This window comes from Arvicola amphibius, chromosome 13 (assembly GCF_903992535.2).
Source record: "Arvicola amphibius chromosome 13, mArvAmp1.2, whole genome shotgun sequence".
Lineage (NCBI taxonomy): Eukaryota > Metazoa > Chordata > Mammalia > Rodentia > Cricetidae > Arvicola > Arvicola amphibius.
Window position 1 is genome coordinate 17,415,955 of NC_052059.1, and position 23,658 is coordinate 17,439,612.

General features: G+C 45.1%; 1 protein-coding gene across 1 annotated transcript; it reads right to left on the reverse strand.

The window, feature by feature from the left end:
• Positions 1-2,087: 2,087 nt before the first annotated feature.
• Positions 2,088-10,561, reverse strand: Cln5 (CLN5 intracellular trafficking protein). Its single transcript, XM_038309669.2, has 4 exons — positions 10,365-10,561; positions 7,463-7,628; positions 5,791-6,016; positions 2,088-3,896 (listed from the first exon to the last, which is right to left on the reverse strand). Exons 1-4 carry the CDS (start codon positions 10,478-10,480, stop codon positions 3,388-3,390), a joined length of 1,017 nt encoding a protein of 338 aa, XP_038165597.1. The 5' UTR covers positions 10,481-10,561; the 3' UTR covers positions 2,088-3,387.
• Positions 10,562-23,658: the final 13,097 nt, after the last annotated feature.

Below are 23,658 nucleotides of genomic sequence, written 5' to 3' on the forward strand. Positions count from 1 at the left end.
TAGAACACTTCCCTCCTATGTGCGAGAGAGCCTAGGTTCAACTCTCCTAACCACTAAACAGCTTTCACCGTGCAGAAACTCGGTGTATTTTTATTCTTAAACAATGTACGTATATAATGTATCTTGTTCATTTCCACTCCCCATTACTCTGTCTTCCACTCTTGCTGAACCCCCTTTTCCCCCAGCAAGTTTTTCTTCTACTTCAATGCCTTTTTCTTTTTTCTTGGGACTCACTGAGTTTAGTTGGAGATGCTTGCATGAGCAGGGTGGGAGACTACTGAAGCATGGGCAGCTAATTAGTGGCAATACCGCTGGAAGAAATGACTCCTTTCCCCAGCAAACAGTTTATTAGAGAGGGCTGTGGCCTCCTGAGCCCCGTTCCCCATTCCTGGTGGAATTTCTACCACCCCATCTAGGGCAGATAAACACAGGTGCTGTGAGTTCCTGGCTGCAGGAGCCATGTCCTGCCCAGGTGGCAGCACTTCATAGCCCTTGCCATCCTCTAGCTCACAGGTTGTTTCTGCCACCTCATCCATGACGCCGGCTGACCCTTGGAAGGAATGAGAGATGTCCTGCTGAGGGCTGAGCACTAAACTGTGAAGTCTCAGCACTTTGACCCAGGTATTAGAGACCTGTCATTTTTTTCCTTCTGATTCTTCTAAGGAACCATTACTGAGTACTTCTGAGTGCTGATCGTAGTTATTGCACCTGTTAGCTGTTTTCTTTGTCTGCAATAATAGATATTTACTTTATAATGGGCTAGATACATTTACTCTGAATCCCTAATATTCAGCTTTAACACAGAGATTTTCTAAAAAGAAATACTACACGTTTGTAACTTAAACTGACAGAAACACATCATACACCAAATGGCCACAGAATTTAATTCGTAGACCTGTTTTTTGATGAGAGCAGGAGAATGAAACTGGCCAGGCAGTTTAGGGTAGGAGACCCCCAAAGGAAATATTTTCCTTGGCTTAAAATATGAAACTGTCCATGGCCCTCTGCAGAGTTGTGTCCTTGCCAAAGCCAGATACCAGAAGGGAGGCCCATCTCTCTCCCCAGTTGGCGTGCCTGTCTGGAGTCTGTGCGGAGCAGCCTGGACCTTCTGATGATGGAGCCATCTGTCTAGTCCATCCCCTCCCCATGCTCATTTCTGCTGCGAATTTAATACAAAGCCCCTAAACGAGCAGCAGTCTCAGCTCTCCCAGTTCCCAGAGTCTACGTGGCTACACAGGAGCTCTGCCTCTTTTTAGGCTCCCACCTGTGAATCGGTAACAAAACTGCTTTCTGAACCCATCCTCTTGTTGCCTATGAACTGCATTCTTTGGATTTGCATACAAGAATTCAGAGGCCACTGGCTCAGACATTTCCAGTGTTCACCAGCTTCAGGTACCTGCAGTTTTGAAGCCCACCCCAAAGCAGTACAGAAAGCCACCCCACTGTCCCCATATTTTGGTTTCTCTATTATTTCCAAGAATTTTCTGAATCGTCTCTGCCTCGAAGTTGTCCTCCACCTTACAAATACATTTCACAGCTTGACAAACTCTTGGGAGATCACGGGAATTACGCCTTCCACAGGCTTTCTTCATTTACTAAGCTCCACGATCAAAGACTCGGCATGCTTTTTAACACAGTAGAATCTCATTTGAGAAGTCAAGTTCCATGTGTATGTTCCCTGCCCTCTGTGCTACAAACCAAAGTCTGATTTAAAAGGACATGCTTGGTATAAAAACCTTTGCTTATCACCTCTGGGCTGCTGGGAAATCCTAACTTTTCCAGATAACTCAATGTGGTGTAAGTTAGTGTTGCCTGAGTCTGGCCACTAGATAGTGGTAATGTGAATAGGTTCTTTCTTACACCATATTCTGAAGACGATCAGGTCAAAGAGGCCACATTTTGGTTTGGTTTAGGCACTGTAACAAGAAGATAAACTGGTGGCAGTGGGAAACGGTTCCCTCTTTATGATAGACATCCAATCGTGATTCCAGTTATCTGGAGTCACCTTGGCTTTCTGAGGCTTATACTTGTAAACAATAAAAAGCAAATTCCTAGACAAACAGGGTCAAAGATACAAAGTCCAAGCCTTGGTCTTTGTCTTTTGTTTTTATTAGACTGAACAGGAACCACAGACTGGTAACACGGCTGAAAAGTGTCAGTGCATCCATTCATTCGGCATAACCTGAGAGAAAACACAGTTCCAGGTTCACTCGCTAAGCCCTGACTTAACGCATCTGGGCCAGCAGATCTGTATGATGAGGCTTTCTATGACAGCTCACAATAGTGTACTAACCTCTCAAGAAGCACTCAAACAGTAGGTGAATTGAATAACTGGCACATTTGCATATTACACAGACTCTTTTTTTTTTTCCCATTATTGTGCTAGTGTGTTTTTATGAGTAGGAGAGAACAACAAAAGAAAAAGGTGGGTTCAACTGATAAATACGGGACCTTGAGAGCCTGTCTGATGCCCGTAGTACAAGCATAATGAAATCCCATCCTTTCCAAGAAAGCGTACCGTCTCCACTGTGCTAGCCTTGTTAATGGGTGAAGAACCAGAGGGCACACACAAGAAGTCAGAAGTACATTTCGCCCAGCCATGTCTGCAGCCAGATGCCTCCGTGGCCCTTACTGAAAGACTGCTGAAGCAGTATGTATTGTCTGTCAGCTCAAAGTCCCAGTGATTACGAGACAGGAACTGACAGCCTGCAATCTAAATTAGACGGCTTGTGTTCCTTCAATCCCAACAGTCCTCTGAGACCATGTATGCATTCAGTGTGCCCTTCCTATGCCAACATGGGTGTCCACAATCTTCCCATTCCCGGCCGATAAATCATTTGAGGCAAGGACACAAATCTTGAGACGCTAAGTTGCTTCTGTCACAACAGCCAGTTAGTTGCTAGCCAATTCTCCAACGCTGGCCAGAAAATCTACTCTTTACCACACTGTATTTCCTGTGTCCAGAGGCACTGCTCCAGCAATGGGTCCGAACCAATCTTCGAGGTTATGTGACTAGAAAGCAGGCAGTCCTGGACTCCACAGTTGCAATAGCTACAACAATAGCTCTTCTTTAGATGACCAGAAAGCCCTTAAATTAAGAAACAGCATTGCTGTAATAGAAATATGTCAGCATTGGATCAACGAACTCCGCAGCTGGTATCAACCAATTCCCAATTATACTGAGATCTTAACACATTCACTTTGGCCTGTACAATTATGGCTTCCACTTCTTTTCAAGAGTCTTGAACTGTCAGTACACTGCACTTCCAACTGTGAGCACTTCACCTTCCTGCCCCGAGAAGGAGAAGAGAATAAAGACACAAAAGTAAAGACACCCCTGGAAGAAAGTGGGTGCAGGCGGCTGGAGAGAGCAGTGGACGGCCAGCCTCACAGGTCAGGAAGTGGGCGTCTGCTAGGCAGAGGGATTTCCTCGTATGTTATTTTGACGAAGGGGAATTTCATAGGTAGGAACCAATATTCAAAGTTATAAAACAGGTAGAACTCTCTGTGCATAATCACTGTATCAAAAATTTTCAAGAGATTCAACAGAAATTCTTTCGTCGACAAGTGTGGTTTGAAGAGGTTATAAAATTTTTTTATGGCGGAAGCAAGAGTCTTGTTTCCTTTTGGCCCAAAAATAGATGTTTCGTTTCCCAGGTAAGCAGGTTCTCCGCTGTAAAGAAATATTCTTGTATAGTTTGTTTCTATCTTCTGGAATTCTGCTCCAAATTCAGCCAGTTTCTCATATGTCCTTAACACAAATTTCGAACAGTCGTAGGATTCAAACCATGTCTCCGCCCCTTTCCCTGGGCTGGCCTGGACCGTCCATGTCTCATAATAGATTCCCGTCTCGTTGTCCTGCGTCACCCACTCCGCCAGCTTGTTAAATGTGTGTCCTGGTGGAGAAGGCAACAAAACAAACTGCTTACAAAATGTGCTGAGACCCGATAGAGACCCAGATGAGTGAGTAAGAAATACTTTAAAACTTCAAAACCCGTGTCCCACAGCAGGAACGCAGGCATAGCTACACCCTCTTCTAGCCTTCAAGGCCTTTGAGTTGCAAATACAAGATACAATGGGGGAAATAAGATGTAAAGGGAACTCTTAAAATTCTGCAGTTACTAAAGCTACGGTCAAAGATTATCAAGAGTATGAATACACACAGGCAGTAGCTATCTTTCTCTTTTTGGCAAGTCTTGGGTTCAGAAGCAAACGAGAAAAGGGAAGCAAGAACTGAAGCAGGAAAGGCGAAAGACAAAAGACACTGTTAAGAACAACAGAGAAGGGCAAACGGATGAACTGGCAAGAAGTGTGGGATGCTTAGTAGGCATGGCGGGTGAAGTGCAGCTCCTGCCTAGGCTTAATGTCTGCTTTAGAGTTAGAAGCATGGTCCTTAGTAATGTGGTAAAGCGGGCCTTGCAAACACTATGTCATAACATCCAGAGAAGGTCATGAGACGGGATTAGTCATAGGCAAAACTGAATTTACAAGCTTCAAATTCTAGCAGATGGAAGCATTTTACGGAAGAGTGATCACTACTTATTATGATTCTCCGGTTATGTGAGGAGGAAGGAAATTGTGAATTAGCTTGGGATGTAAGACAGAAACCACTCATCTACTGCTGAAAGAGATGGGCTTTCATCGGGTGAAAGTAGAAGGAAAGACTAGAAAAGCAGAGATTGTGTTAGAAGACTGCGGGTTACACTTAAAAGACCTCAACTATAGGCGTGGCCTGTTCCATCCAGCTTGGTGACTGAAAGTGTCAGTCATGTCACTGGCTGAACTCGCCTGTTAACACTTCCTTACCTGTAAAACCCAAGCGAGAGGTCTTACCCTCCCCCACTGAATTATGCGTTACCGCACCTCACCTTAAATTGTTGTGTAGAAACTAACAGACACTGATCGGTTCCTCAAGTCCTGGGGCTTGTGGGGTAATTAGCATCACGAATAACGCTCTCATTTCAGCACCCTGCTTCTGTGGACAACCACCATGCACACACATAGTACAAGCAGACCCTGAATTCTCCACAGGAGGCAATGGGCCAGTAAGGTAAATGTGAGCCAAGGTCACATACGTAGTGCCTGACAAAAAAGTTCCGGTGATAAAGGAACCAACAGCGCAGAACGCAGCAAATGCAAAACTACAGTGGCGTCATCAGCTTTCCTGATGAACACTCAGACATCACTCAAGAGGACGGGAGACGTATCAAAACACATATATCAGGGAGGCAGTATACCAAAATGCTTAAGAGAATGACCAGGAGGGCTTTCCTGACAGAGCCAGAGTCCCATTACTACACCTGGGTAACTTTAATCTTACCTCAGTTTCCCCATCTGCACAATGGAAGAAACAGTAATGATTCTCTCAGAAGTATGAGACTGGTAAGTGACGTGCTCTAAGTATAGCATTCAGAACAAGGCCAGACCCAGAGGAGGCAAGCCCTTAATGTTTCTCCACTTACAAATAATTTACAGCCCCTATTTTTTTCAGATACAGTTAAGAGGCCTTCCTAGAGGGGTGTTTTATGGATCCCCTAACTGTTGTTTATGTGGACTTCAATTTAGCTATACGGAGCTTTTGTTTCCTTCATGTCTCATGGACAGAGCAGATGAGCCATGCATCTCCTAGCGAAGCTCTGCATCCAGACCCATTTGGTTCATAGTGGATGGCACCAGAAGCGCAGACTACACATGACCACCATGAGGACGAGCATGAACTCTCAAGTGAATGAAATCTCCCGCTTGCATACCCATGCAATTGTCTAACTGTACCCTATTTCTGAAACTTACCGGATATGGTCGCTACTAGAGCTAATGTCCCATTCTCCTTCCAGTGTCTGTCATCAATTCCTTCAAAAAAGCAGGCTGCTCCTTGGTTACACCAGAACGGAGCATCCATTTCAGGCCGAAGGTGAGGAAACGTACAGTTGCCAAGCTGAAAAAGCTCATACCACTCCATTGTGTAGTTCTTGCCCGTCATTGCGCTCCTGAATCCAACAGCATCATGCATAATTTTCTGTGTAGAGATAATGCAGGTGTAAACACATCTTTGGAGTAACCACGGGCTCAGGACGCCTACTAGGAGAGACTCTGATACACAGAAAATGCACACCAGGGAGAACAACTTCTGTCACTATTCGTGCAGTGACACCGCAGCCCCTCAAACTGTAGACACCTATCACTGGTTTTGGCAGCTAGGGCTCATTTTAGTAAGGATGTGAGCTATCTGAAGACACTGGGGATGTTCTCACAGCTTACAGTAAGCAAGAAACGCCGTCATGAATATTCCAGGAAAGTGTGTACCTACCTACCTCCCAGGGTGATTGACAGCTGGGACAGGGCTCACAGCAGAGCTTAGAGACCTGATTCCTGCCAGCCTTGCCCTTCTTCTCTCATTCCCAGGAGCTGGGGACAGTAGGGGAGCTTACATTGTTGCCATGCGACTCCTCCTGAGAACACATAGACTCTTAAAGCCAATCGAAACAAAGTCTTTGTTCGCAGACTGGAAGGCTACATAGGGAACTTGCCCAAGTTGTGTAGTCATGAGCCTCACCAGTCTTGGCGTTTTATGAACAAAAACATATCCTGGATAACAGACTTAGCAAGAACAGTCAGCAATAAATGGAGCTACGGAAGTCAAAAAGCAAGGTCTGTACATTTAGGGACAGACCCAGAACTGTAGACTATGATAGACTGGGTCTTTGTTCTCTTTGGGACAGGTGTTGGGGTCTACATGCTAGGCTCTTAGGTCAAAATGGTGTCTTGGTGCCTCTAACATGGAGTTGTGCTAAGGCCATTACAAGATCCTTCATAGCAAAACACGTTAAGGCCAAGACACTGGTTACTCGCTGGAACTTCTGCTTTGTTTTTGAGACAGTCTTACTGTGTAGCTCCGACTGACTCTGAAATAGTGATTCTCTTGCTTGGCCCTTCCATGTGCTGGGATTACAGGTGTGAAATAGTGATTCTCCTGCTTGGACCTTCCATGTGCTGGGATTACAGGTGTGAAGTACCACGTAGATGCAGTGGTGACTCTGACTACCAATTTAAAGGTGCTTAGAAGTCTGTCATGGGCTAGAGACATGGCTGAACAGGTAAGAGTGCTTGCTAGACCCAAGTTCAAATCCCTAGCACCCAGGAATCTCCACTTGTGTCTGTTTCCTTGAGGGGAGGCGACAAGCTCACTGGCCAGGCAGTTTAGATGAAAATTCAAGCTACAGGTTCAGTGAGAGACCCTGTCCTAAGGGAGTACACGTGACAAGTGACACCCAACATGCTCCTTCAGCCACTTCATGCTTTTGAATAGGTACACACACACACACACACACACATAACACACTCATACACACAAACCACAAAGTGTATCAATAAATATGATCTAGGAACCCTCTGATTACTCATTTAAGTCAAAATAATAACTAAATTACTTAAGCAAAGTTACAAGATCAAGATGCATTCTTACAAAGTGTCCCAGGAGGTTTCCATATTTAAATTCCCAAACAGGGGTTTGTAGTCTTAAGACTTGGATGATGTCATTGTCCTTCATAAGTGGGATGGCTGAGCCGGTAGGACAGAAGGTGTACTTAGCTTGACAGTAGGGGTCTGGCTTCGGACGGAAAGCGAAGCGTCTAGTGAGGAAGAGAACCATCACATTAGATCTTAAAAGGACTGTTCTTCTAACACATTAGAACCCAATTTTTCCTTTCAGGCTTGCTTCAGCGCTCTGTGTAAGAGTTGTGGGCGTGTTACATGTAGTATGTGCACATGTACAGGTGCCTTTCCTTGATTGCTTTACACCTTTATTACACAAGACCGGGTAGCCAATGAGCTTCAAGAATCTGCCTGCCTCTGCCTCTCCCTCCATAGACTAGGATTACAGGTATGCACTGCCATGCTGGTCTCAGTTCATGCTGGTTTGAGTTCAGAGAATCCAAGCTCAAAGCCTGGGGATTATGCTGTGGGCACTGAGCCATTTCCTTTGCCGTCAATATGTTTAGGGAAAATATTTAAAGCTTAGACCATAGTATAGACTAAATATAAATGTACATTTTACTTGTTTCATATACACACTCCCAATGATGTGTTAAATATCAAATCATAAAGCAGATTTGGCATTTAAAACTAATCATTCAACTAACATTTCCTGAGGAACTGCCATTTACAGGACTACATGGAGAAGAAGGGGAACAAAAATTACAACCCTGTTCCCTTCCTCACCAAGCTCAGAGCTGGGGCTTGGAAGACATTAAGTCAGGCGGTAGCTGTGGTAAGAAGTGAGCTAAGGAAACAGAGACCTAAGCACAATGGGGGAAGAAATCAGTTCCAACCGTTGGGGTGCATGGTGCTATTAGGAGAAGGCACTGGGAAAGAAGAAAGGCCAGGAAGGTTAAGAGGATTATAAGACAGAGGAAATAGCTCAGGGGTTCTCAACCTTCCTAATACCGTGACCTCATATTGTGGGGACCTACAACCATAAAATTACCTCATTGCATAATTTTGTTACTGTTATGAATTGTAAATATCTGATATGTAGGATATCTAATAATGAGATCCCTGTAAAAGGGCCATCCAACCCCACTAAAGGGTTGTGACCCCCAGGTTGAGAACCACTGAAATTCCAGCAGTGGCAGACAAGAATTCAGGTCTCAAGACAAGAGCAGAAAGGGTCTAACAAGGCTGTCATGGGAAGTATGAAATGACGTCCTACAGCCCCTGCCATGGGGACCTTGCGTCCTGAATAAGTTGGGGGATTTTAAAAAGCAGATCTGGCCGGGCGGTGGTGGCGCACGCCTTTAATCCCAGCACTTGGGAGGCAGAGGCAGGCGGATCTCTGTGAGTTCGAGGCCAGCCTGGTCTACAAGAGCTAGTTCCAGGACAGGCTCTAAAAAAGCTGCAGAGAAACCCCTGTCTCGAAAAACCAAAAAAAGAAAAAAGAAAAAAAAAAAAGCAGATCTGATCGGGATGAACAGACCAAAATAGACCCTTAGTGTACAAATTAGAAGAGTCATTGGAGCTAAAATTCAGGCAGAGACCAGTCAGGAGACTGCAACAATGCCAAAACCAAACACTTTTAGACAGATGCAGCAACTAGAGCAGACGGGGAATCGTGGCTCAGCACACTTGGTCCAGAGTCACCTCCCAGTCCTGGCTGCACTGGAGCCGACTCAGAAGGAAGAACACTAAGATCCCAAAGGCAGAGTATTTTATTACAGTCTGAACACAGGAACAAAAAAACTTTTTAGCTGGCTTAACAAACATATAGCTTCATTACCCACAGAAAAATCTAGTTTAGATCAAGCGTAAGTTTATAGGTCTAACTCAAGAAATTAATTTTCATACAGGTAAATATGCCGGTGGCCCGGAGGGCGTGTCAAGTTGGGGCCTCCTGCTGGTGTGAAATAAAATACTTTCAGATTTACAGTCTCTTCCTTGTTTTATTGGATATTTAGTTTTTATTTCTTGTGAATGTTTTCATAAAAACCAGTTTCGGACCTAAACTTTCTCTTTACATACATTAAGCAGAACCAGTTCATGTACAGAACACATGAATATTTAAGTTTGGCAACAGTTGGTTTTCACTGGAGATGATCCTGCCAATGATAGCGCTGCTACCATTTCCTCTTTTCGGTTAAGGGCATGTGAGCATGAAGATACGGAGTAATTTTCCTAAGACCACACCGAGGAGAGGAGGAGCTGGTCCAACAGATCTGATCTGCGGACGGACGCAGAACCAGGAACTCCCTGGCAGACTATGCTATCCTTCACCGTGCTCACTCTCATGCAAAACATTTGTTTTCAGAAGCTGCGGTTCCTTCCACGGTTCCTTCCACTTCTTGATGTCCATACTCTCTCTCCCCTACCAAGTCCCCTCCCACGGGCTGTCGAAACTCAGCTACGTCAAAGACTCCAATCAGCTTCTCAGGTCCAGAGTCTGCACCTCCGGGTAGAAGTGGACCGACGAGGTGATCCTGTTTGTCCCAGGGAGGAAGTTTCCCCAAGTCTGGAATTTAGAGCAGTAAGATTGGGAAATCCGGGGCACACCCGAACAGGAGACCTCCCTGTAAATTCTGCAAATATTATTCAAAAACGGCTGGTAATAAAGCAGGAAATAAATTTAGTATGTCAACCGTGTTTTAACCTGCTCTCCGAGTCAATCGGTTGTACAGAAAAGTCACTCAGTGTAGTAATGTCACTCTCCATTCCTCCCAGGACTCCGGATTGCCCAGAATTGGTGAGGACCCCTCAGCTTCCAACTACCCAGGAATTGCGTCCCCAGTATTGCCCCGCGCCCGGGTCCCCAAGCACGCCCCGAGGTCGCTCTGCACCCTCCAAGTCCCGTCCAAGTCCCCTTCAGCCTCACTCACTTGTAGGGCACAGGCCAGCGGTGCCCCGAAGTCGGGGACGCGCCCAGAGTCGCCGCCAGCCCGAGCAGCGCCAGCGCCCAGCGCCAGTCCGCTCCGCGTCGCCCTGCGCGCTCCATGCACGGCCCCCCGAGATCCCCCGTGGCTCCCCGGACCGCGTCGGTCTAGCGTGCGCGCCGCCGCAACGGGACAGACGGGCGCGCGCGCTGCCCCGGGCGGGCGCGTGACCTCCGAGCGGGTGACGCCTCTTCTGGCCGGGCCTGGCCGAAGCACCTCGGCGCCACCGCGCATGCGCTGGAAGCCAAGGCACCTCTGTCCTCCCGGAAGAAGCTTGAGGTTGGCAATGCAAACTTTACTCAAAGCAGCATTTTGTAGTGTAAGGCTCATTCTCGGAGAGGCGCCTGTCAAAGGGCCGAGATGTTTCATCCTTGCTGATAGAGTTTCCAAAAGAAAAACCCAAGTCTGTGAAGTTTAGGAGACAAAGTTTCTCAATGACTGAAAGAGCAGGATGCCATTATGACTAGGGTTGCAGGGAGATACTACTTCCTAGTAGTTCTCAGACTGATTTTATCTGACTTTTGCTTCAGGATGACGACTAGCCAGGCAAATTTGTGAAGTCCAAGCTAATCTTTACTCCCTCATTTATAATTCGATGAACACAGTGAATCATTATTCTCCGAAGGGGCTCCAGGTTGCGAAAGGGTTCTATGGAACACGGATCCTTGATGCACTAATTTTCCAACCACATTTTAATGCAGGAGCCAAGGAAATTTTGTTAACGAAAACAGAATGATCTCCTCAGGTTTATGGTGCTTGTATACACTCTTAATCCCAATGACGAGAATAATAATAATGTCTTCGAGCAGCAATGATTCTAGAACTGTTTATCTGACAGGTGATCAGGTTAGTGAGACATTGGAGGGTACAGGGCCCGATTGGGATAACGAGTAGATATAGTATCAGAGGGCCAATGAAGGCAGAGGACCATCTTAGCCAAACAGACACTGGAGGAAAAAGACATTATCAACGGGAACACCAGCCACAGCTTTTAGAACATTAGTGGGGAATGTGCTATTTTAGACGCTCCTATTCCATACAAATATCTTTTTTAGAGCCCAGGAATCGAGGGATCTCTCCTCACACAGAAGTTTTCTCGTTAACTTTTTACACAAAGTTGAGTTACACAGTCAAACCTTGGAAAGTTTGGTTTTTAAGGGTCCTTTTTCAGTCACTTTCCACCTCTGGAGGTTGGGCTCCTCTTCCGTGGGTTCCTCAGCTGACATCCTGAGGTGTGAGCGATGAACTCAGGCAGAAATATCAGCAGTTTTGATAGCAGTAGGCATCTGGAGAACACAATGTAAGGTTCTTTCCATTTAGATTCAAGCCGGTAGGTTTGAAGCAGTGGACAAAAACAGCATTTCTGGGTTGGAACGCATGATCAGGTGGGCGGTGCCCAATATGCTGAGCCACCTGGACCTGAGAGAGAATCTTATCAAAAGCTGATTGCAATCCTCAATTCTTTTAAGGACTCAGCGATTGGAGTGGGGCAATCTGATAACAGTACCGCACCTAGGCATGTACCCGAGGGGTCATGGAAAGAGGACTATTTCATATGGGGCGAACTTGTCGCTGTCTGGGGTACATATGGCAAGAGGTCAGCCAAGTTACCACCAGTTTTAAGAGAAGACTTAGTTTAAAATCTCCTTTAAAGTTCTTTTCATCCAAGCCGGGCGGTGGTGGCGCACGCCTTTAATCCCAGCACTCGGGAGGCAGAGGCAGGCGGATCTCTGAGTTCGAGGCCAGCCTGGTCTACAAGAGCTAGTTCCAGGACAGGCTCCAAAAAAAACTTCAGGGAAACCCTGTCTCGAAAAAAAGCAAAAAAAAAAAAAAAAAAAAAAAAAGTTCTTTTCATCCTCTTTACCTCTCCCAGGAGGATACATACAACGGAGTTTCCAATTTATATTAAGAGCCTTAGAGAGCAATTGTGATAACTTGGCAGTGAAGGCCAAGCCATTGTTGGACCTCAGAGATAGGAGAGGCCAAATACGGGAATAATTTCCACTACTGATTTCTTTTTTTTTTTTTCCACTACTAATTTCTTAGGTACCATTTTAGCCATTTACATTCGGGACAGAAGACCAGCAGTACTGGCTTGACTTTAGTGAAGTTCATTTCCCACAATTCACCTTGACTTTGTTAGCCTGGGGGAAGCATGCCCTTCTTCGCATTTACTTGGGCACAGGTCAGACAGTGATCTGAAATGCTCTGAGCTTTTTCTCAGTGTCCAGGTAGCTAGACATGAGGGGAAACAAGTCCTTAGATCTTAGGTGACAGGTGCATGGCCATGACGCAAGGCTAGTAGCCAGATTCTTCCATCCGGCAAGCTCCAGCATCCATTAGGACTCCCCAAGCCCCCAAGTCAGAATATGGCTTTGATCTCTTCTGGGTTGTACTCAAGAGCATCTTCATCAAGACAGAGTGGAGGCTCAGCAGATGGTTCTAGGACAGTCTGGGGTCTGGACTCCCCGAGAGCAGCCTCTTTGACAGCTAGATCTGCATGGTTGTTACTCTGAGTTTGGGGGCTTTTTTTCTTTTTGCTGTCCTGGTTAGTGAATAATGGATAGTTCAGTTGGTAGCCAGATGGCCTCTAGCAACTGGACAATTTAATATTTATGTTTAATAGTCTTTCCCTCTGAGGTGAGTAAGCCATTCTGTTCATATATCTGTTCATGAACATGTGGCAAAAGCACACGGCTGTCTGTGTAGATGCTCATATTTTCCTCTTCAGTCCATCTTAAAGCCTGCGCCAGAGCAATTATTTCTGCTTTCTGGGCAGATGCATCCCTGGGCAAGGCTTGTGCCCAAATGACCTCCTTCTGGCCTGTGATCACTGCCAGCTCTGCAGACCTGGTTCCCTCCTGAATGAAGCTGCTGCCATCACTATGGAGATCTGTATTTCTGATAAGAGGAACGTCTGTCTGGTCAGGTCACTTACCCCGGATGACATACAGCATCACCAGGCAACCATGGATGGGTTTCTGAGGGTTGCCATCGAGCACCGGGGTGGCAGGATTAATGGCTAAGGATTTATCAAAAGTCAGTCTGTCCTTATCTAAAAGAAGGGCTTGGTTTTGGGCCAGAGAGGCTTTAGACATCCACCTGTTGGTGGCATCTCTCAGCAGGGCTTCCATGGCCTGTGGAGCTGTTACAGTTAGCATCTGTTTTAACGTGAGCTTTTCAGCTTCTTTTACAAGAACCACAATGGTTGTGATGGCTCTTAAACAAGGGGACTATCCAGATGTTCAGGATCCAGTCTCTTCTCAAAGAACTGTTGTAACTCGTTGTAAGGTATCAACCTTTCCTAGGGACCCAGGGCCTGAGTCAGGATCCTCTTGGCAATGCCCTTTCTTTCATGGACATACCAATGAAAGGGCTTGGAGATATCAGGGAGAGTTAATACAGGGGCCTGTACCAGTGCCTCTTTTAAGTAAGGCCTGTTCATGTTCCTCAGTCCATTCCAAAGGGGCATTGACCCTGGCTGTAGCAGAGTACAGGGTTTGGGATTTCAGCAAACTTGGGTGTCCACAGATAGTAACATCCACCAGTTCCAAGAAATTCCCTAATTCGTTTCTTGGTGGTTGGACTTGGGATCTGCAGTATGGCTGCTATCCGGACCTGGGACAACAGTCTTTTCCTTTCTCTCAGTTCGTATCCCAAGTCAGTAACCTGGGGTGAGTGCATCTGGACTTTCATTTCACACTCTATAGCTGGACTGGGCTAGAGTTTCCTAAAGGCTTCTGGCGGCTCACAGACAGTCCTCCCCATCTTTAGCAGCCAATAACAAATCATCTTCATGTTGAAGTAAGGTTATCTCGGGGTACTCACTACGGAAGAGCTTTAAATCCTGGTTGAGTGCTTCACTGAAGATGGTGGCAGAGCTTCTGAACCCTTGAGGCAATTTGGTCCAGGCTAGTTGTCCTGATATCCCCAGTTTAGGGTCAGATGCAAAGATGGCCTGACTTAATTTTGATAGAGGGAGGGATGGAGAAGAATGCATCTTTGAAGTCCAACACAGTGTAAACTTTATGCTTTAGTAGTAATAAGCTTTGAAAGGTATAGGGATTTGGAACAGTTGGATAAATGGATTTGAGCCTCTTGTTCGCTTCCCTCAAGTCTTGAACTGGTCTATAGTCTCAAGTTCCAGGCTTTTGGACAGGCCACAAGGGGTTATTCCAGGCTGACTGGCAATGATTAAGTATGCCTGTTTCAAGGAGGTGCCTGGTGTGAATCTTAATTCCTTCTCTCTCTTGATGCTCCCTTACCCCAGTAAAATTCTCCTCATGAGTGTGGTCTACATGGAGTGTCTGTCTCTCACCCACCACGGGGCTCCTTGGATCCAACCTGCCAAGGTTCCTCTCACACCATATCAAACAATCTTGCAGATACATTGCTGCCTACTTAATAAGCCCACCCTACATGGTCAGCTTTAATCAAGATGGCGGTAAAATCACATGATATTTACCTCCAACCCTAGCATAGACGGCTGCCAGTCATGTGACTGCCTAAAGATGGTGGCAGCCCATGTGTTGCTTATGCCCCAAGATGGAATAATGCCATGATTCCTTTCAAATTACTCATGCATAGATTTTAGCTATCAACTCCCAATGTTCCTTAGTCTTAAGTTAACTTATCACATAGATTTTTATAGATTTTTAACCATATCCAATAAACTTACAAAGCTTGAGGTAAAGAATGTTTACATAAAACCAAGTCTTGAGAGTGTCTCCAGACAGAAGACCCACTCATTTTGTCCTCTGCCTCCATCTTGTTTCTTGTGCAAGCTATTTCCTGTAAAGCATTCCAGCCCTCAGAAACAGGTAGGGGCAAAAGTAAAGGGTAGCCACCTGGAAAGTACAGGTAACCACAGAATGTCCTCACCTGAAGGCCAGTTGATAAGAAAACTTGACAAGCAACAGGTGAGGTTTGAAAATAAAATTTCTGAAAAGTCCCTAGGAACGAGTCAATCAGTGTTGAACGCGTCACCCCACACCCTGCTAATGTAACTTTCCTGGCTTTTGCCTTTAAATAATGCCCTCTAGAAGGGCAGAATACCTTTTCTTGCCACTGCTGCACTGATGAGGTCCCTACCAGCTTGTAATTCGCACATAATTAAACCTTGCTTTTGCATTTTGGTGAGTCATTCACCCTGGTGGTCTTTTGGGGTCCCTACCTACTGGGCACAACACCATCAGGGATGATATCCTCAAACCTGAGTCACCCTAAACCTCCTTCCTTAGCTGATTTTGTTAGTTATATTGTCATAGCAACATAGTAATCAATACATCCTCTGCTTGAACTCTTACAAAGTAACCTGATGTTACCCAACCCACTTTTGGGATTTCTGTTTTCTTTTACCCAAGTTACCTTACAAAAGCTAATCTGTGTGCCATGCCATCAAATCTATTTTAGATGGAATGCTGTCCTGGCTATGATTCAGTAAAGAAAGCCAACTAGATTTTAAGTCAAATTTGTAGATATATCTTCAGACAAAATTTGCTGGTATAATCTGTTAAATTTAACTTACAATTGAGTTTTAATACACATACTGGTTCTGAAAGTCCACCACACAGCTTTCCTGAACTTAAGAGATTTGGCACTAAGCAGCACCCCATCTTAACTACCCATATCAAAGAAACTGACGAGCACAAACCACTCACTGAGCAAAAGTCTCTTAGTGACAAGGTTTTGACAGAGATGATATTTGCTATACAGTAGTACCCTGCGACAAACCCAGGGAACGCTGACTGGGAGACACTGAGCACATTCTGAGTATCACATCATCAGGCAGAGATGGAGACAGACCTTGCATCCAATGCTCAGAACCAGACCAGATGAGTTTCCTTAACTCAGAATTTTTACCCTGCTTTTACTAACGATGTCCACTGACACAAACAAGTTTTCACAAACAGCCGCTCTTCGCCCTGCTTGCTACGGTTGTCACGTGTGCTTCTCTTTCCTAACCTTGGCCTCTGACACAGTGGTCAGTCCTGTAAGTATCCTGCTAGGCCAAAGGCTAGCGGTAGTCTTCCAGGTGTGCCGCATTCCTCTCCTGATTTTGAGCAGGTCAAGTTAGACTGCTGCTTGCATGTAGATTCAGGGTGTTACTAAAGACTGGAAACATAAGGGCACAGCGAATATGTTCTGGAAGACACAGGGCTAATAATCTAGTGATCCTGTAATAGAAGCAGGTGTTACTGGAGATTTCAGATTTTATTCTTTAATAATAAAAGGTCAAATTTCTTTTAGATATTTTGTGTATAGAAGAAACACAGCTTGTTCTAGCCAAACAAAACAAAACGCAACATAAATCTATTTGTTACTATTTCTTTCCTGTCATCATATGAGAAAATGAGGCTATGTATAAGGAACTCTGGAATTTCTCCACTGCAAGACACAGCGTACAAATATGGAGCTCAGCTTCTATCCTGGTCAAAATGACTTTCTCGCAACCCTTAGTGACAGTCTGGGCTGTATCAAGACAGAACGGTTACAAGACTCCTAAGGCATTCTTTGCCCTCCGGTTCTGGTGCCGATGAAACGGAGCCGCCTACTCAGTATTCTTTGTTAAAAATACTTCAAGTTCTAGCTTTGGAACTTGAGCAGTTCAAAATTTTATTGTGGAAAATGATCGTATATCAATATTGACATCTTTTTGGAAATAAGTTTCGTGGAAGTTACCATCTACTAGTCCTACAAAGAAGAGAATCCATTTATTTCCTTTGCTGTTTCTTTTAATGATTATCCTCCCCAACCCATGCCAAATTATTAAAAACTAGTTTATGGTTCTCTGGCGCCCTCTATCATCAGAAGGGAAAATGACAGGCTTTATTGGTTCTGCAGGACTTAGCTGACACTCCTTGAGCAGAACTGGAGGCCTCAGAGAGCTTTGATGCCAGTAGCTTTGCAGCGGCTCCGCCCTGCAGGCCCAGCCGCTGCGAGGGGCGGGGCGACCCGGCACAGCTGCAGAGACGTCTGTCAGAAGAGGGTTGGGATATTGCTCTGTTGCAGCCCAGCTCCTACCTGGTGGCTTCTGCGGCTTGTGAGCGGGGCAGCGAGGAGCCAGGAGCTAGGATGGTGCTGATGATACAGCTAGGGAGTCTGGATTGTGACATGGCCGTTGGATTCTGAAAGTGGGGGGTACGGTGTACCTGCTGCAACTCCCCCACATCTTTTATTTTTCTCTGTCAGTTTTGTCTTGTTGGCTGTAGTCAACACTTGGCTCACTGCCCACTCCCTGTGATAACTGAACTTTTGAGGAAAAGTGGGTAGAAAGGAGACCACATCAGTATAAGCACAAACAGGAGAGAAACGAGTCGCTGGCACATCTCACCTACAGCAGCCGAGACACAGTCCTCTGCTCCTCTCTGCTCCTCTCTGCTCCTCTCTGCCAAGGCCTTTTTCTCTTCTTTCTATTCCTTCTTCTATTTCTTTTTGTAGTGAAATACACATAGCACAGAGTTTACCACTGTAGCTGTTTTGAGTGTGTAAGATCCAGTGAACTACAACGCTGATCCACCATCTTCATCACCCAGCTCCAGAAGATTTTCATTGATTCCAAATGAAATTGCATTCATTAAGGGATAACTTTGTGTTTTCTGTGTCAGGCTCTGGGGATATCTACTCTACATTCTGTCTCCATGTGTTTGCCTCTTCAGGGTAATTCATAAACAGATCCATGCACTGTATTTTCTTTGGTGTTTAGCTTCTTTCGTTGTCTTCAAGGTTCACTTATGTTAGAGCATGTTTGTAAATTTCCTTGGGACTAATGCTACCACAAATGAGTGTATAACACCTGTACTAACCTATAGATACCAGATTTTCAACAAAGAAGCCAAAAAATATACAATGGAAAAAAGAAAGCATCTTCAACAAATGATGCTGGTATAACTGGATGTCGGCACGTAAAAGATTGCAAAGAGATCCATAGCTATCACCCTGCACAAAACTCAAGTCCAAAGGGATCAAAACCCTCAACATAAATCCAGATACACTGAATCCAATGGAAGATAAAGTGGGAAATAATCTGTCACTGGCACAGGAGACAGCTTCCGGAACAGAATACCAAGAGCGAACACCGAGAGCACAGACACTAAAATCTAAAATTAATAAATGGAACCCCATGAAGCTGAAAAGTTGTCTGTAGGGAAAGGATACCATCAAAAAAAAACCCAAACAAAAACAACAACAACAACAACAACAAAAACCCAGAATGGCAGCCTTCAGAATGGGAGGAGAGTTTTATCAACTGAAGCATTGATCTAATTACTCTGTATCAATAAAAACTTGGAACCTGAATGATCACAGAAGTGGTGTAGAAGCAACCTCTCTCTCTCCTTCCTGGATCCAAAAGGCAGAGACTCTTTCTAAACCCCTCCCTACTATTTCCTGTGTCTCTCTGTATGTCCTCAGTCCTCCAAAACTTCTACGGCTAATTTTGAACAGCTAGTAGCTATCTCTGCTCTCTGAGTCAAAGTAAATTTTATTGCCAGTGTCAGAAGCATCAGAGTAGAATCAAAATATTCCATCACAACCAACTCTACATCAGGCAGAGGACTGGTTTTCAAAATATATAAAGAACTTAATAAACTAGATAGTAACAAACCAAATAATCCAATTAAAAATGTGGTACAAATTGTTGTGCCCAGTCTGTGGGGGACCCCAAAAGACCACCAGGGAGACTGACTTGCCGAAATGCAAAAGCAAGGTTTATTATAGTGCATGAGGTACAAACTGGCAGGAACCTCGTCAGTGCAGCAGTGAGAGAAGGTACCCCACCCTTCTAGAGGGCATTATTTAAAGGCAACACCCAGGAAAGTTACATTAGCAGGAGTTGGGGTGATGGGTTCGATCATGATTGGCTTGTGCCTAGGAACTTTTCACAAATTTTTGTTTTCAAACCTCATCCTCACCTGTTGCTTGCCATTGGTTGACCTTCAGGTGGGGGACATTCTACAGTTATCTGCACTTTCCAGGTGGCTACCCTGTTACTTTTGCCCCTAGCCATTTCTGAGGATTGGAATGTTTTACAGGAAATAGCTTACACGAGACACCAGATGGAGGTGGAGGACAAAATGGAGGAACTTGGTTCTTCACAGATCTAAACAGAGAATTCTCAACAGAAGAATCTCAAATAGCTGAGAAACACTTAAGGAGATGTTCAGCATCCTTAGACATTGGGGAATGCAAATCAAAATGACTCTGAGATTCCATCTTCACCTGTCAGAATGGCCAAGACCAAAACTGCAAAGGACAATTAATGCTGGAGAGGATATGGAGCAAGGAGAACACTCTTCTGTTGTTGGGGGGAGTGCAAACTTGTAAACAGTCACTTTGGAAGTCAGTGTGGTCATTTCTCAGAAAACTGGGAGATGATCTACCTCAAGACTCAGCTATACAGCTCTTGAGTATATATCCAAAGGGTGCTCAATCATACCACAAGGACGCTTTCTCAATTATGTTCATAGCAGCTTTATTTGTAATAGCCAGAACCTGGAAACAACCTAGATGTCCCTTAACTGAGGAATGGATAAATAAAATGCACAATTACACAATGAAGTATTACTCAGCTGTTAAAAACAAAAACACCGGAAAATTTGAAGACAAATGGATGGAACTAAAAAAAAAAAAAATCATCCTGAGTGAGGTAACCCAGACTGAGAAAGACAAGCACGTTATATACTCACTCATTAGTGGATATTAGCTGCAACATAAAGGACAATATGATACAATCCACAGACCCAGAGAGACTAGGTGACGAGGAGGTTTATGAGGGGATGTCCCTGGGAGGGGAAACAGAAGAGATTTCATTAGTGAAGAGAGGGCGGGTGGGGATGGGAGCATGAGCGATCAGATTGGGGCAGGGAGTAGAGTACTGGAAAAGACTACTGGAAAGGGGAGGGGAATTTCAGGGTCAGGAATCTCCAGGAATCTATGAGGATGACCCCAGCTAAGAGTCCCTGTAATAGCGGATATGTAGCCTGAACTGGCCATCTCCTATGAACAGATTGGTGCCTAGCCCGTGGTGTCATCAAAGAGGCTTCAGCCACCAACTGATGGAAACAGATGCTGACCACAGTCCAACATTAGATGGAGTCTGGGGCATCCTGCAGAAGTGTAGGGGACAGGATTGTAGGAGACAGAGGGGTCAAGGTCACCACAAGAAACTCACAGCATCTACCAACCTGGGCTCATAGGGGCTCACAGAGATGGAACCGACAACCAGGGAGCCTGCATGGGACTGACCTAAGCACTCTGCATGTATGTCACATTGTGTAGCTTTGTCTTCTTGTGGGACACCTAACAATGGGAGCAGAGTCTGTCTCTGACTCTTTTGCTGGCTTTTGGGATCCTACTCCTCATACTGGATTGCCTTGCCCAGCCTTAATGCAAGGCAAAGTGTTTATTCTTAATGCAACTTAATATGCCATGTTTTGTTGATATCTATGGGAGGCCTGCCTTTTTCTGAATAGAAATGGAGGAGGAGTGAATGGGGTAGGGACAAGAAGGAGGTGGGGGGTGAGCTGGAAGGAGAGGAAGAAGGGGAAACTGTGGCCAGGATGTAAAATAAATAAATAAATGTATTAAACTAAAAAAATCAATGTATAAAAAAACCAAATGCCTGTGTGAGTCTGATTTTAATTGCTCTGTATATATTGCATAACTCTACTGGGACACATTCACTTAACTGTGTATTAAGCCTTTAGAGGTACTACTGCTATAGCAGCTGAACTGTGCCTTTAAATATTAACTTAAAATTGCTTCTCGGCATCTCCATTTTCTTCCTGAGTTTCCCCAGGCAGTCATTACTGATTAGCAACAAAGTTGGCCACAGATGTCAGCTCTCTTTCTCTAAAGCCTAGGAAAGGAAATGTCTCTTAAGGAGCATCAGAGTTAGTGTGACTGGTGTCTACACAGCTGTTCAGGACACAGCCATTAACATCCCGGTGGCTGGAAAGCAGCGTCCTGCAGCTCTGAGCCCCCAGGTAAGGTCTAGAGGAAGTAGGAAGTACGAGCTTATTTGCTGTTGATTAAAATGCAGTCATTGCTCCAGCACTTGCTAAGGGATCCGGGAGACCTGCATGTTAACATGTTCCGTTCTTTTCTGTGTGCTGAATTATTGATTTGGAATAAAATCCATGATTTCTTTGCATACATATACGTGTCCATGTGTATCAAGGCCCAAAGTTGATGTCAGGAATCATCTTCAGTGGCTCTTCCATCTTATTTATTAAGGTAGATGTAATATTGAGTTGGAAGTGTCGCCTCAGCCTGCCAAATGCTTGGACTCCAATTTTTAGCCTGCCAAGCGCTTGGACTCCAGCTCCCAGCCTGCCAAGCACTGACCCCTCCCACTGGGTATTTAGGCTCATGCCCCAACAAAGGAACATGTGGTTTTGGGTTTGCACGTGTGCTCCCTCTGTCTTCCTTCTGCCATGCTCCGGGCTACCCGGGACCACCATCTGTAAAACATGGGCATTTAATTTGGCTTAATCTGATCTGATTGGAATTCCTTGCGCTGGCAGAGAGGCTCTCTTAGGAAATATTCCCAACAGTAGAGTCTCTCAATCAAACCCAGAGCTTGCCCATATGGCTATTATTATTAGCCGCCTTGCTATAGGGACCCCGCTTTTGAATCCTTCTGTGCCCAGCCCCAGCTGTTTGTTGCTTAGACTTTGCTGCACTTGAGAACCAATTGGGATACTTTAAAAACGTGTAACACCTGGGCCACACCTGAGACCAGTCACGTCAAACTCTCGGATGGAAGCCAACATTAATGCTTTCCAACGCCCCCAGGGGATCCCCTAGTGCTCCAGTCTGTAGACCCCTGGTTTCTCCTGGTTTCCAAAGCCAGCTTCAGAGGATGCGTGCTGCCACCCGCAGACTCCGCTACATGTACATGGGGACAAGTGGTGGCTAGATGAAGGCCACACTTTGAAGCCTTGAGGCTTTAGAAATCACAGGGAGACCCTGTTAGTGCAAGAATCACTTCTTGATCAGTGATGTCATTTCCTCAAATAAAAGGAGAGCCCAGTGAAATTTCTTGTTACAGACATTTTGAGGATTTCTGTTCGTTGCATTGAGTTGATCTGAGTAAATTTCGCAAGGACAGCTACTAGGCGGGCCAGATGCCTAGATTCCTGATTTTATATATAGGACAGCATATCTTGTAAACCTAAGAATTAATCTTTAAAGATATTTTTATTCTAGGACACAAATATAGTTCTTTGTTTTTACAAGATATGAAGTTATCTTAAATTCTTTTTAAGAATATAGTTTTACTTTGTACCAAACTTGAACTATTTAGCATCTTGTTGCCATGGATAGCTGAGCCTGTGGTTTCAGGATTTGTATTGTTGTTTAACACTTGTAAAGAGCTTAACTGCTTTGGAAATATATTGAATTCTTACTTTCTGTCAACTGTTCATGTGCTGTTCTCTCTCTGTCTCTCCCTCTCCTTCCCTCCCTCTCTCCTTCCCTCCCTCCCTCCCTCTCTCCCTCCCTCCTTCTCTCCTTCTCTCCATCCCTCCTGTCTATGTATATGTCATATGCGCATGTGTACGTGTGGAGGTCAGGACTTGATGTTGGCCTCCTCTATTTTTCTCCACCTTATTTCTGAGACAGGATGGTTTCATTGAACCTGCAGCTCACTGATTTGGTTAAACTGGCTGGCCTGTGAGCTCCCATGATCCTCTGCTCTCTGTCTATGCAGGACTGGGATTACAGGTGCAGGCCAGCACACCTGGCTTTCTCTGTGGACGCTGAAGTTATGAACAAAGAACACCCTCAGACTCTACCACGAGGACTTTATCCAGAAAGTCACCAACTACCCTCTATTCTCTTATCTTCCAATGACCGAAAACAGGATGAACAAAACATTTTCCAACACAAGTAGTTGTGGGTGGATTTCTGTGGGCGGGAAAGGACGCCACACACGCTGCATATACTTGCAACATGCCCTGGAAGGATACTGACTTTTTTCCTACTCTGAGTCCCCTCTAGCCTTGCTCTATTCTGGATCCTTCCTGAGTTGAAATGGAAGCCACATTCCCAAGGGTTCTCAGGTTGCATCAAAGCCCATGGATTACTGTTTTTAATTGTGCTAGGGAAGGCTCTCCTAGTTTGAACCCTGAACACAGCTCAGTCCTTGGAAACTGGCAAGCACACCTGGACAGGAAAACAGGAAGTGGAGCCTGACCAGAATGGGCACTAAGGGGGTTCTTTGTTCAGTCATACTAGA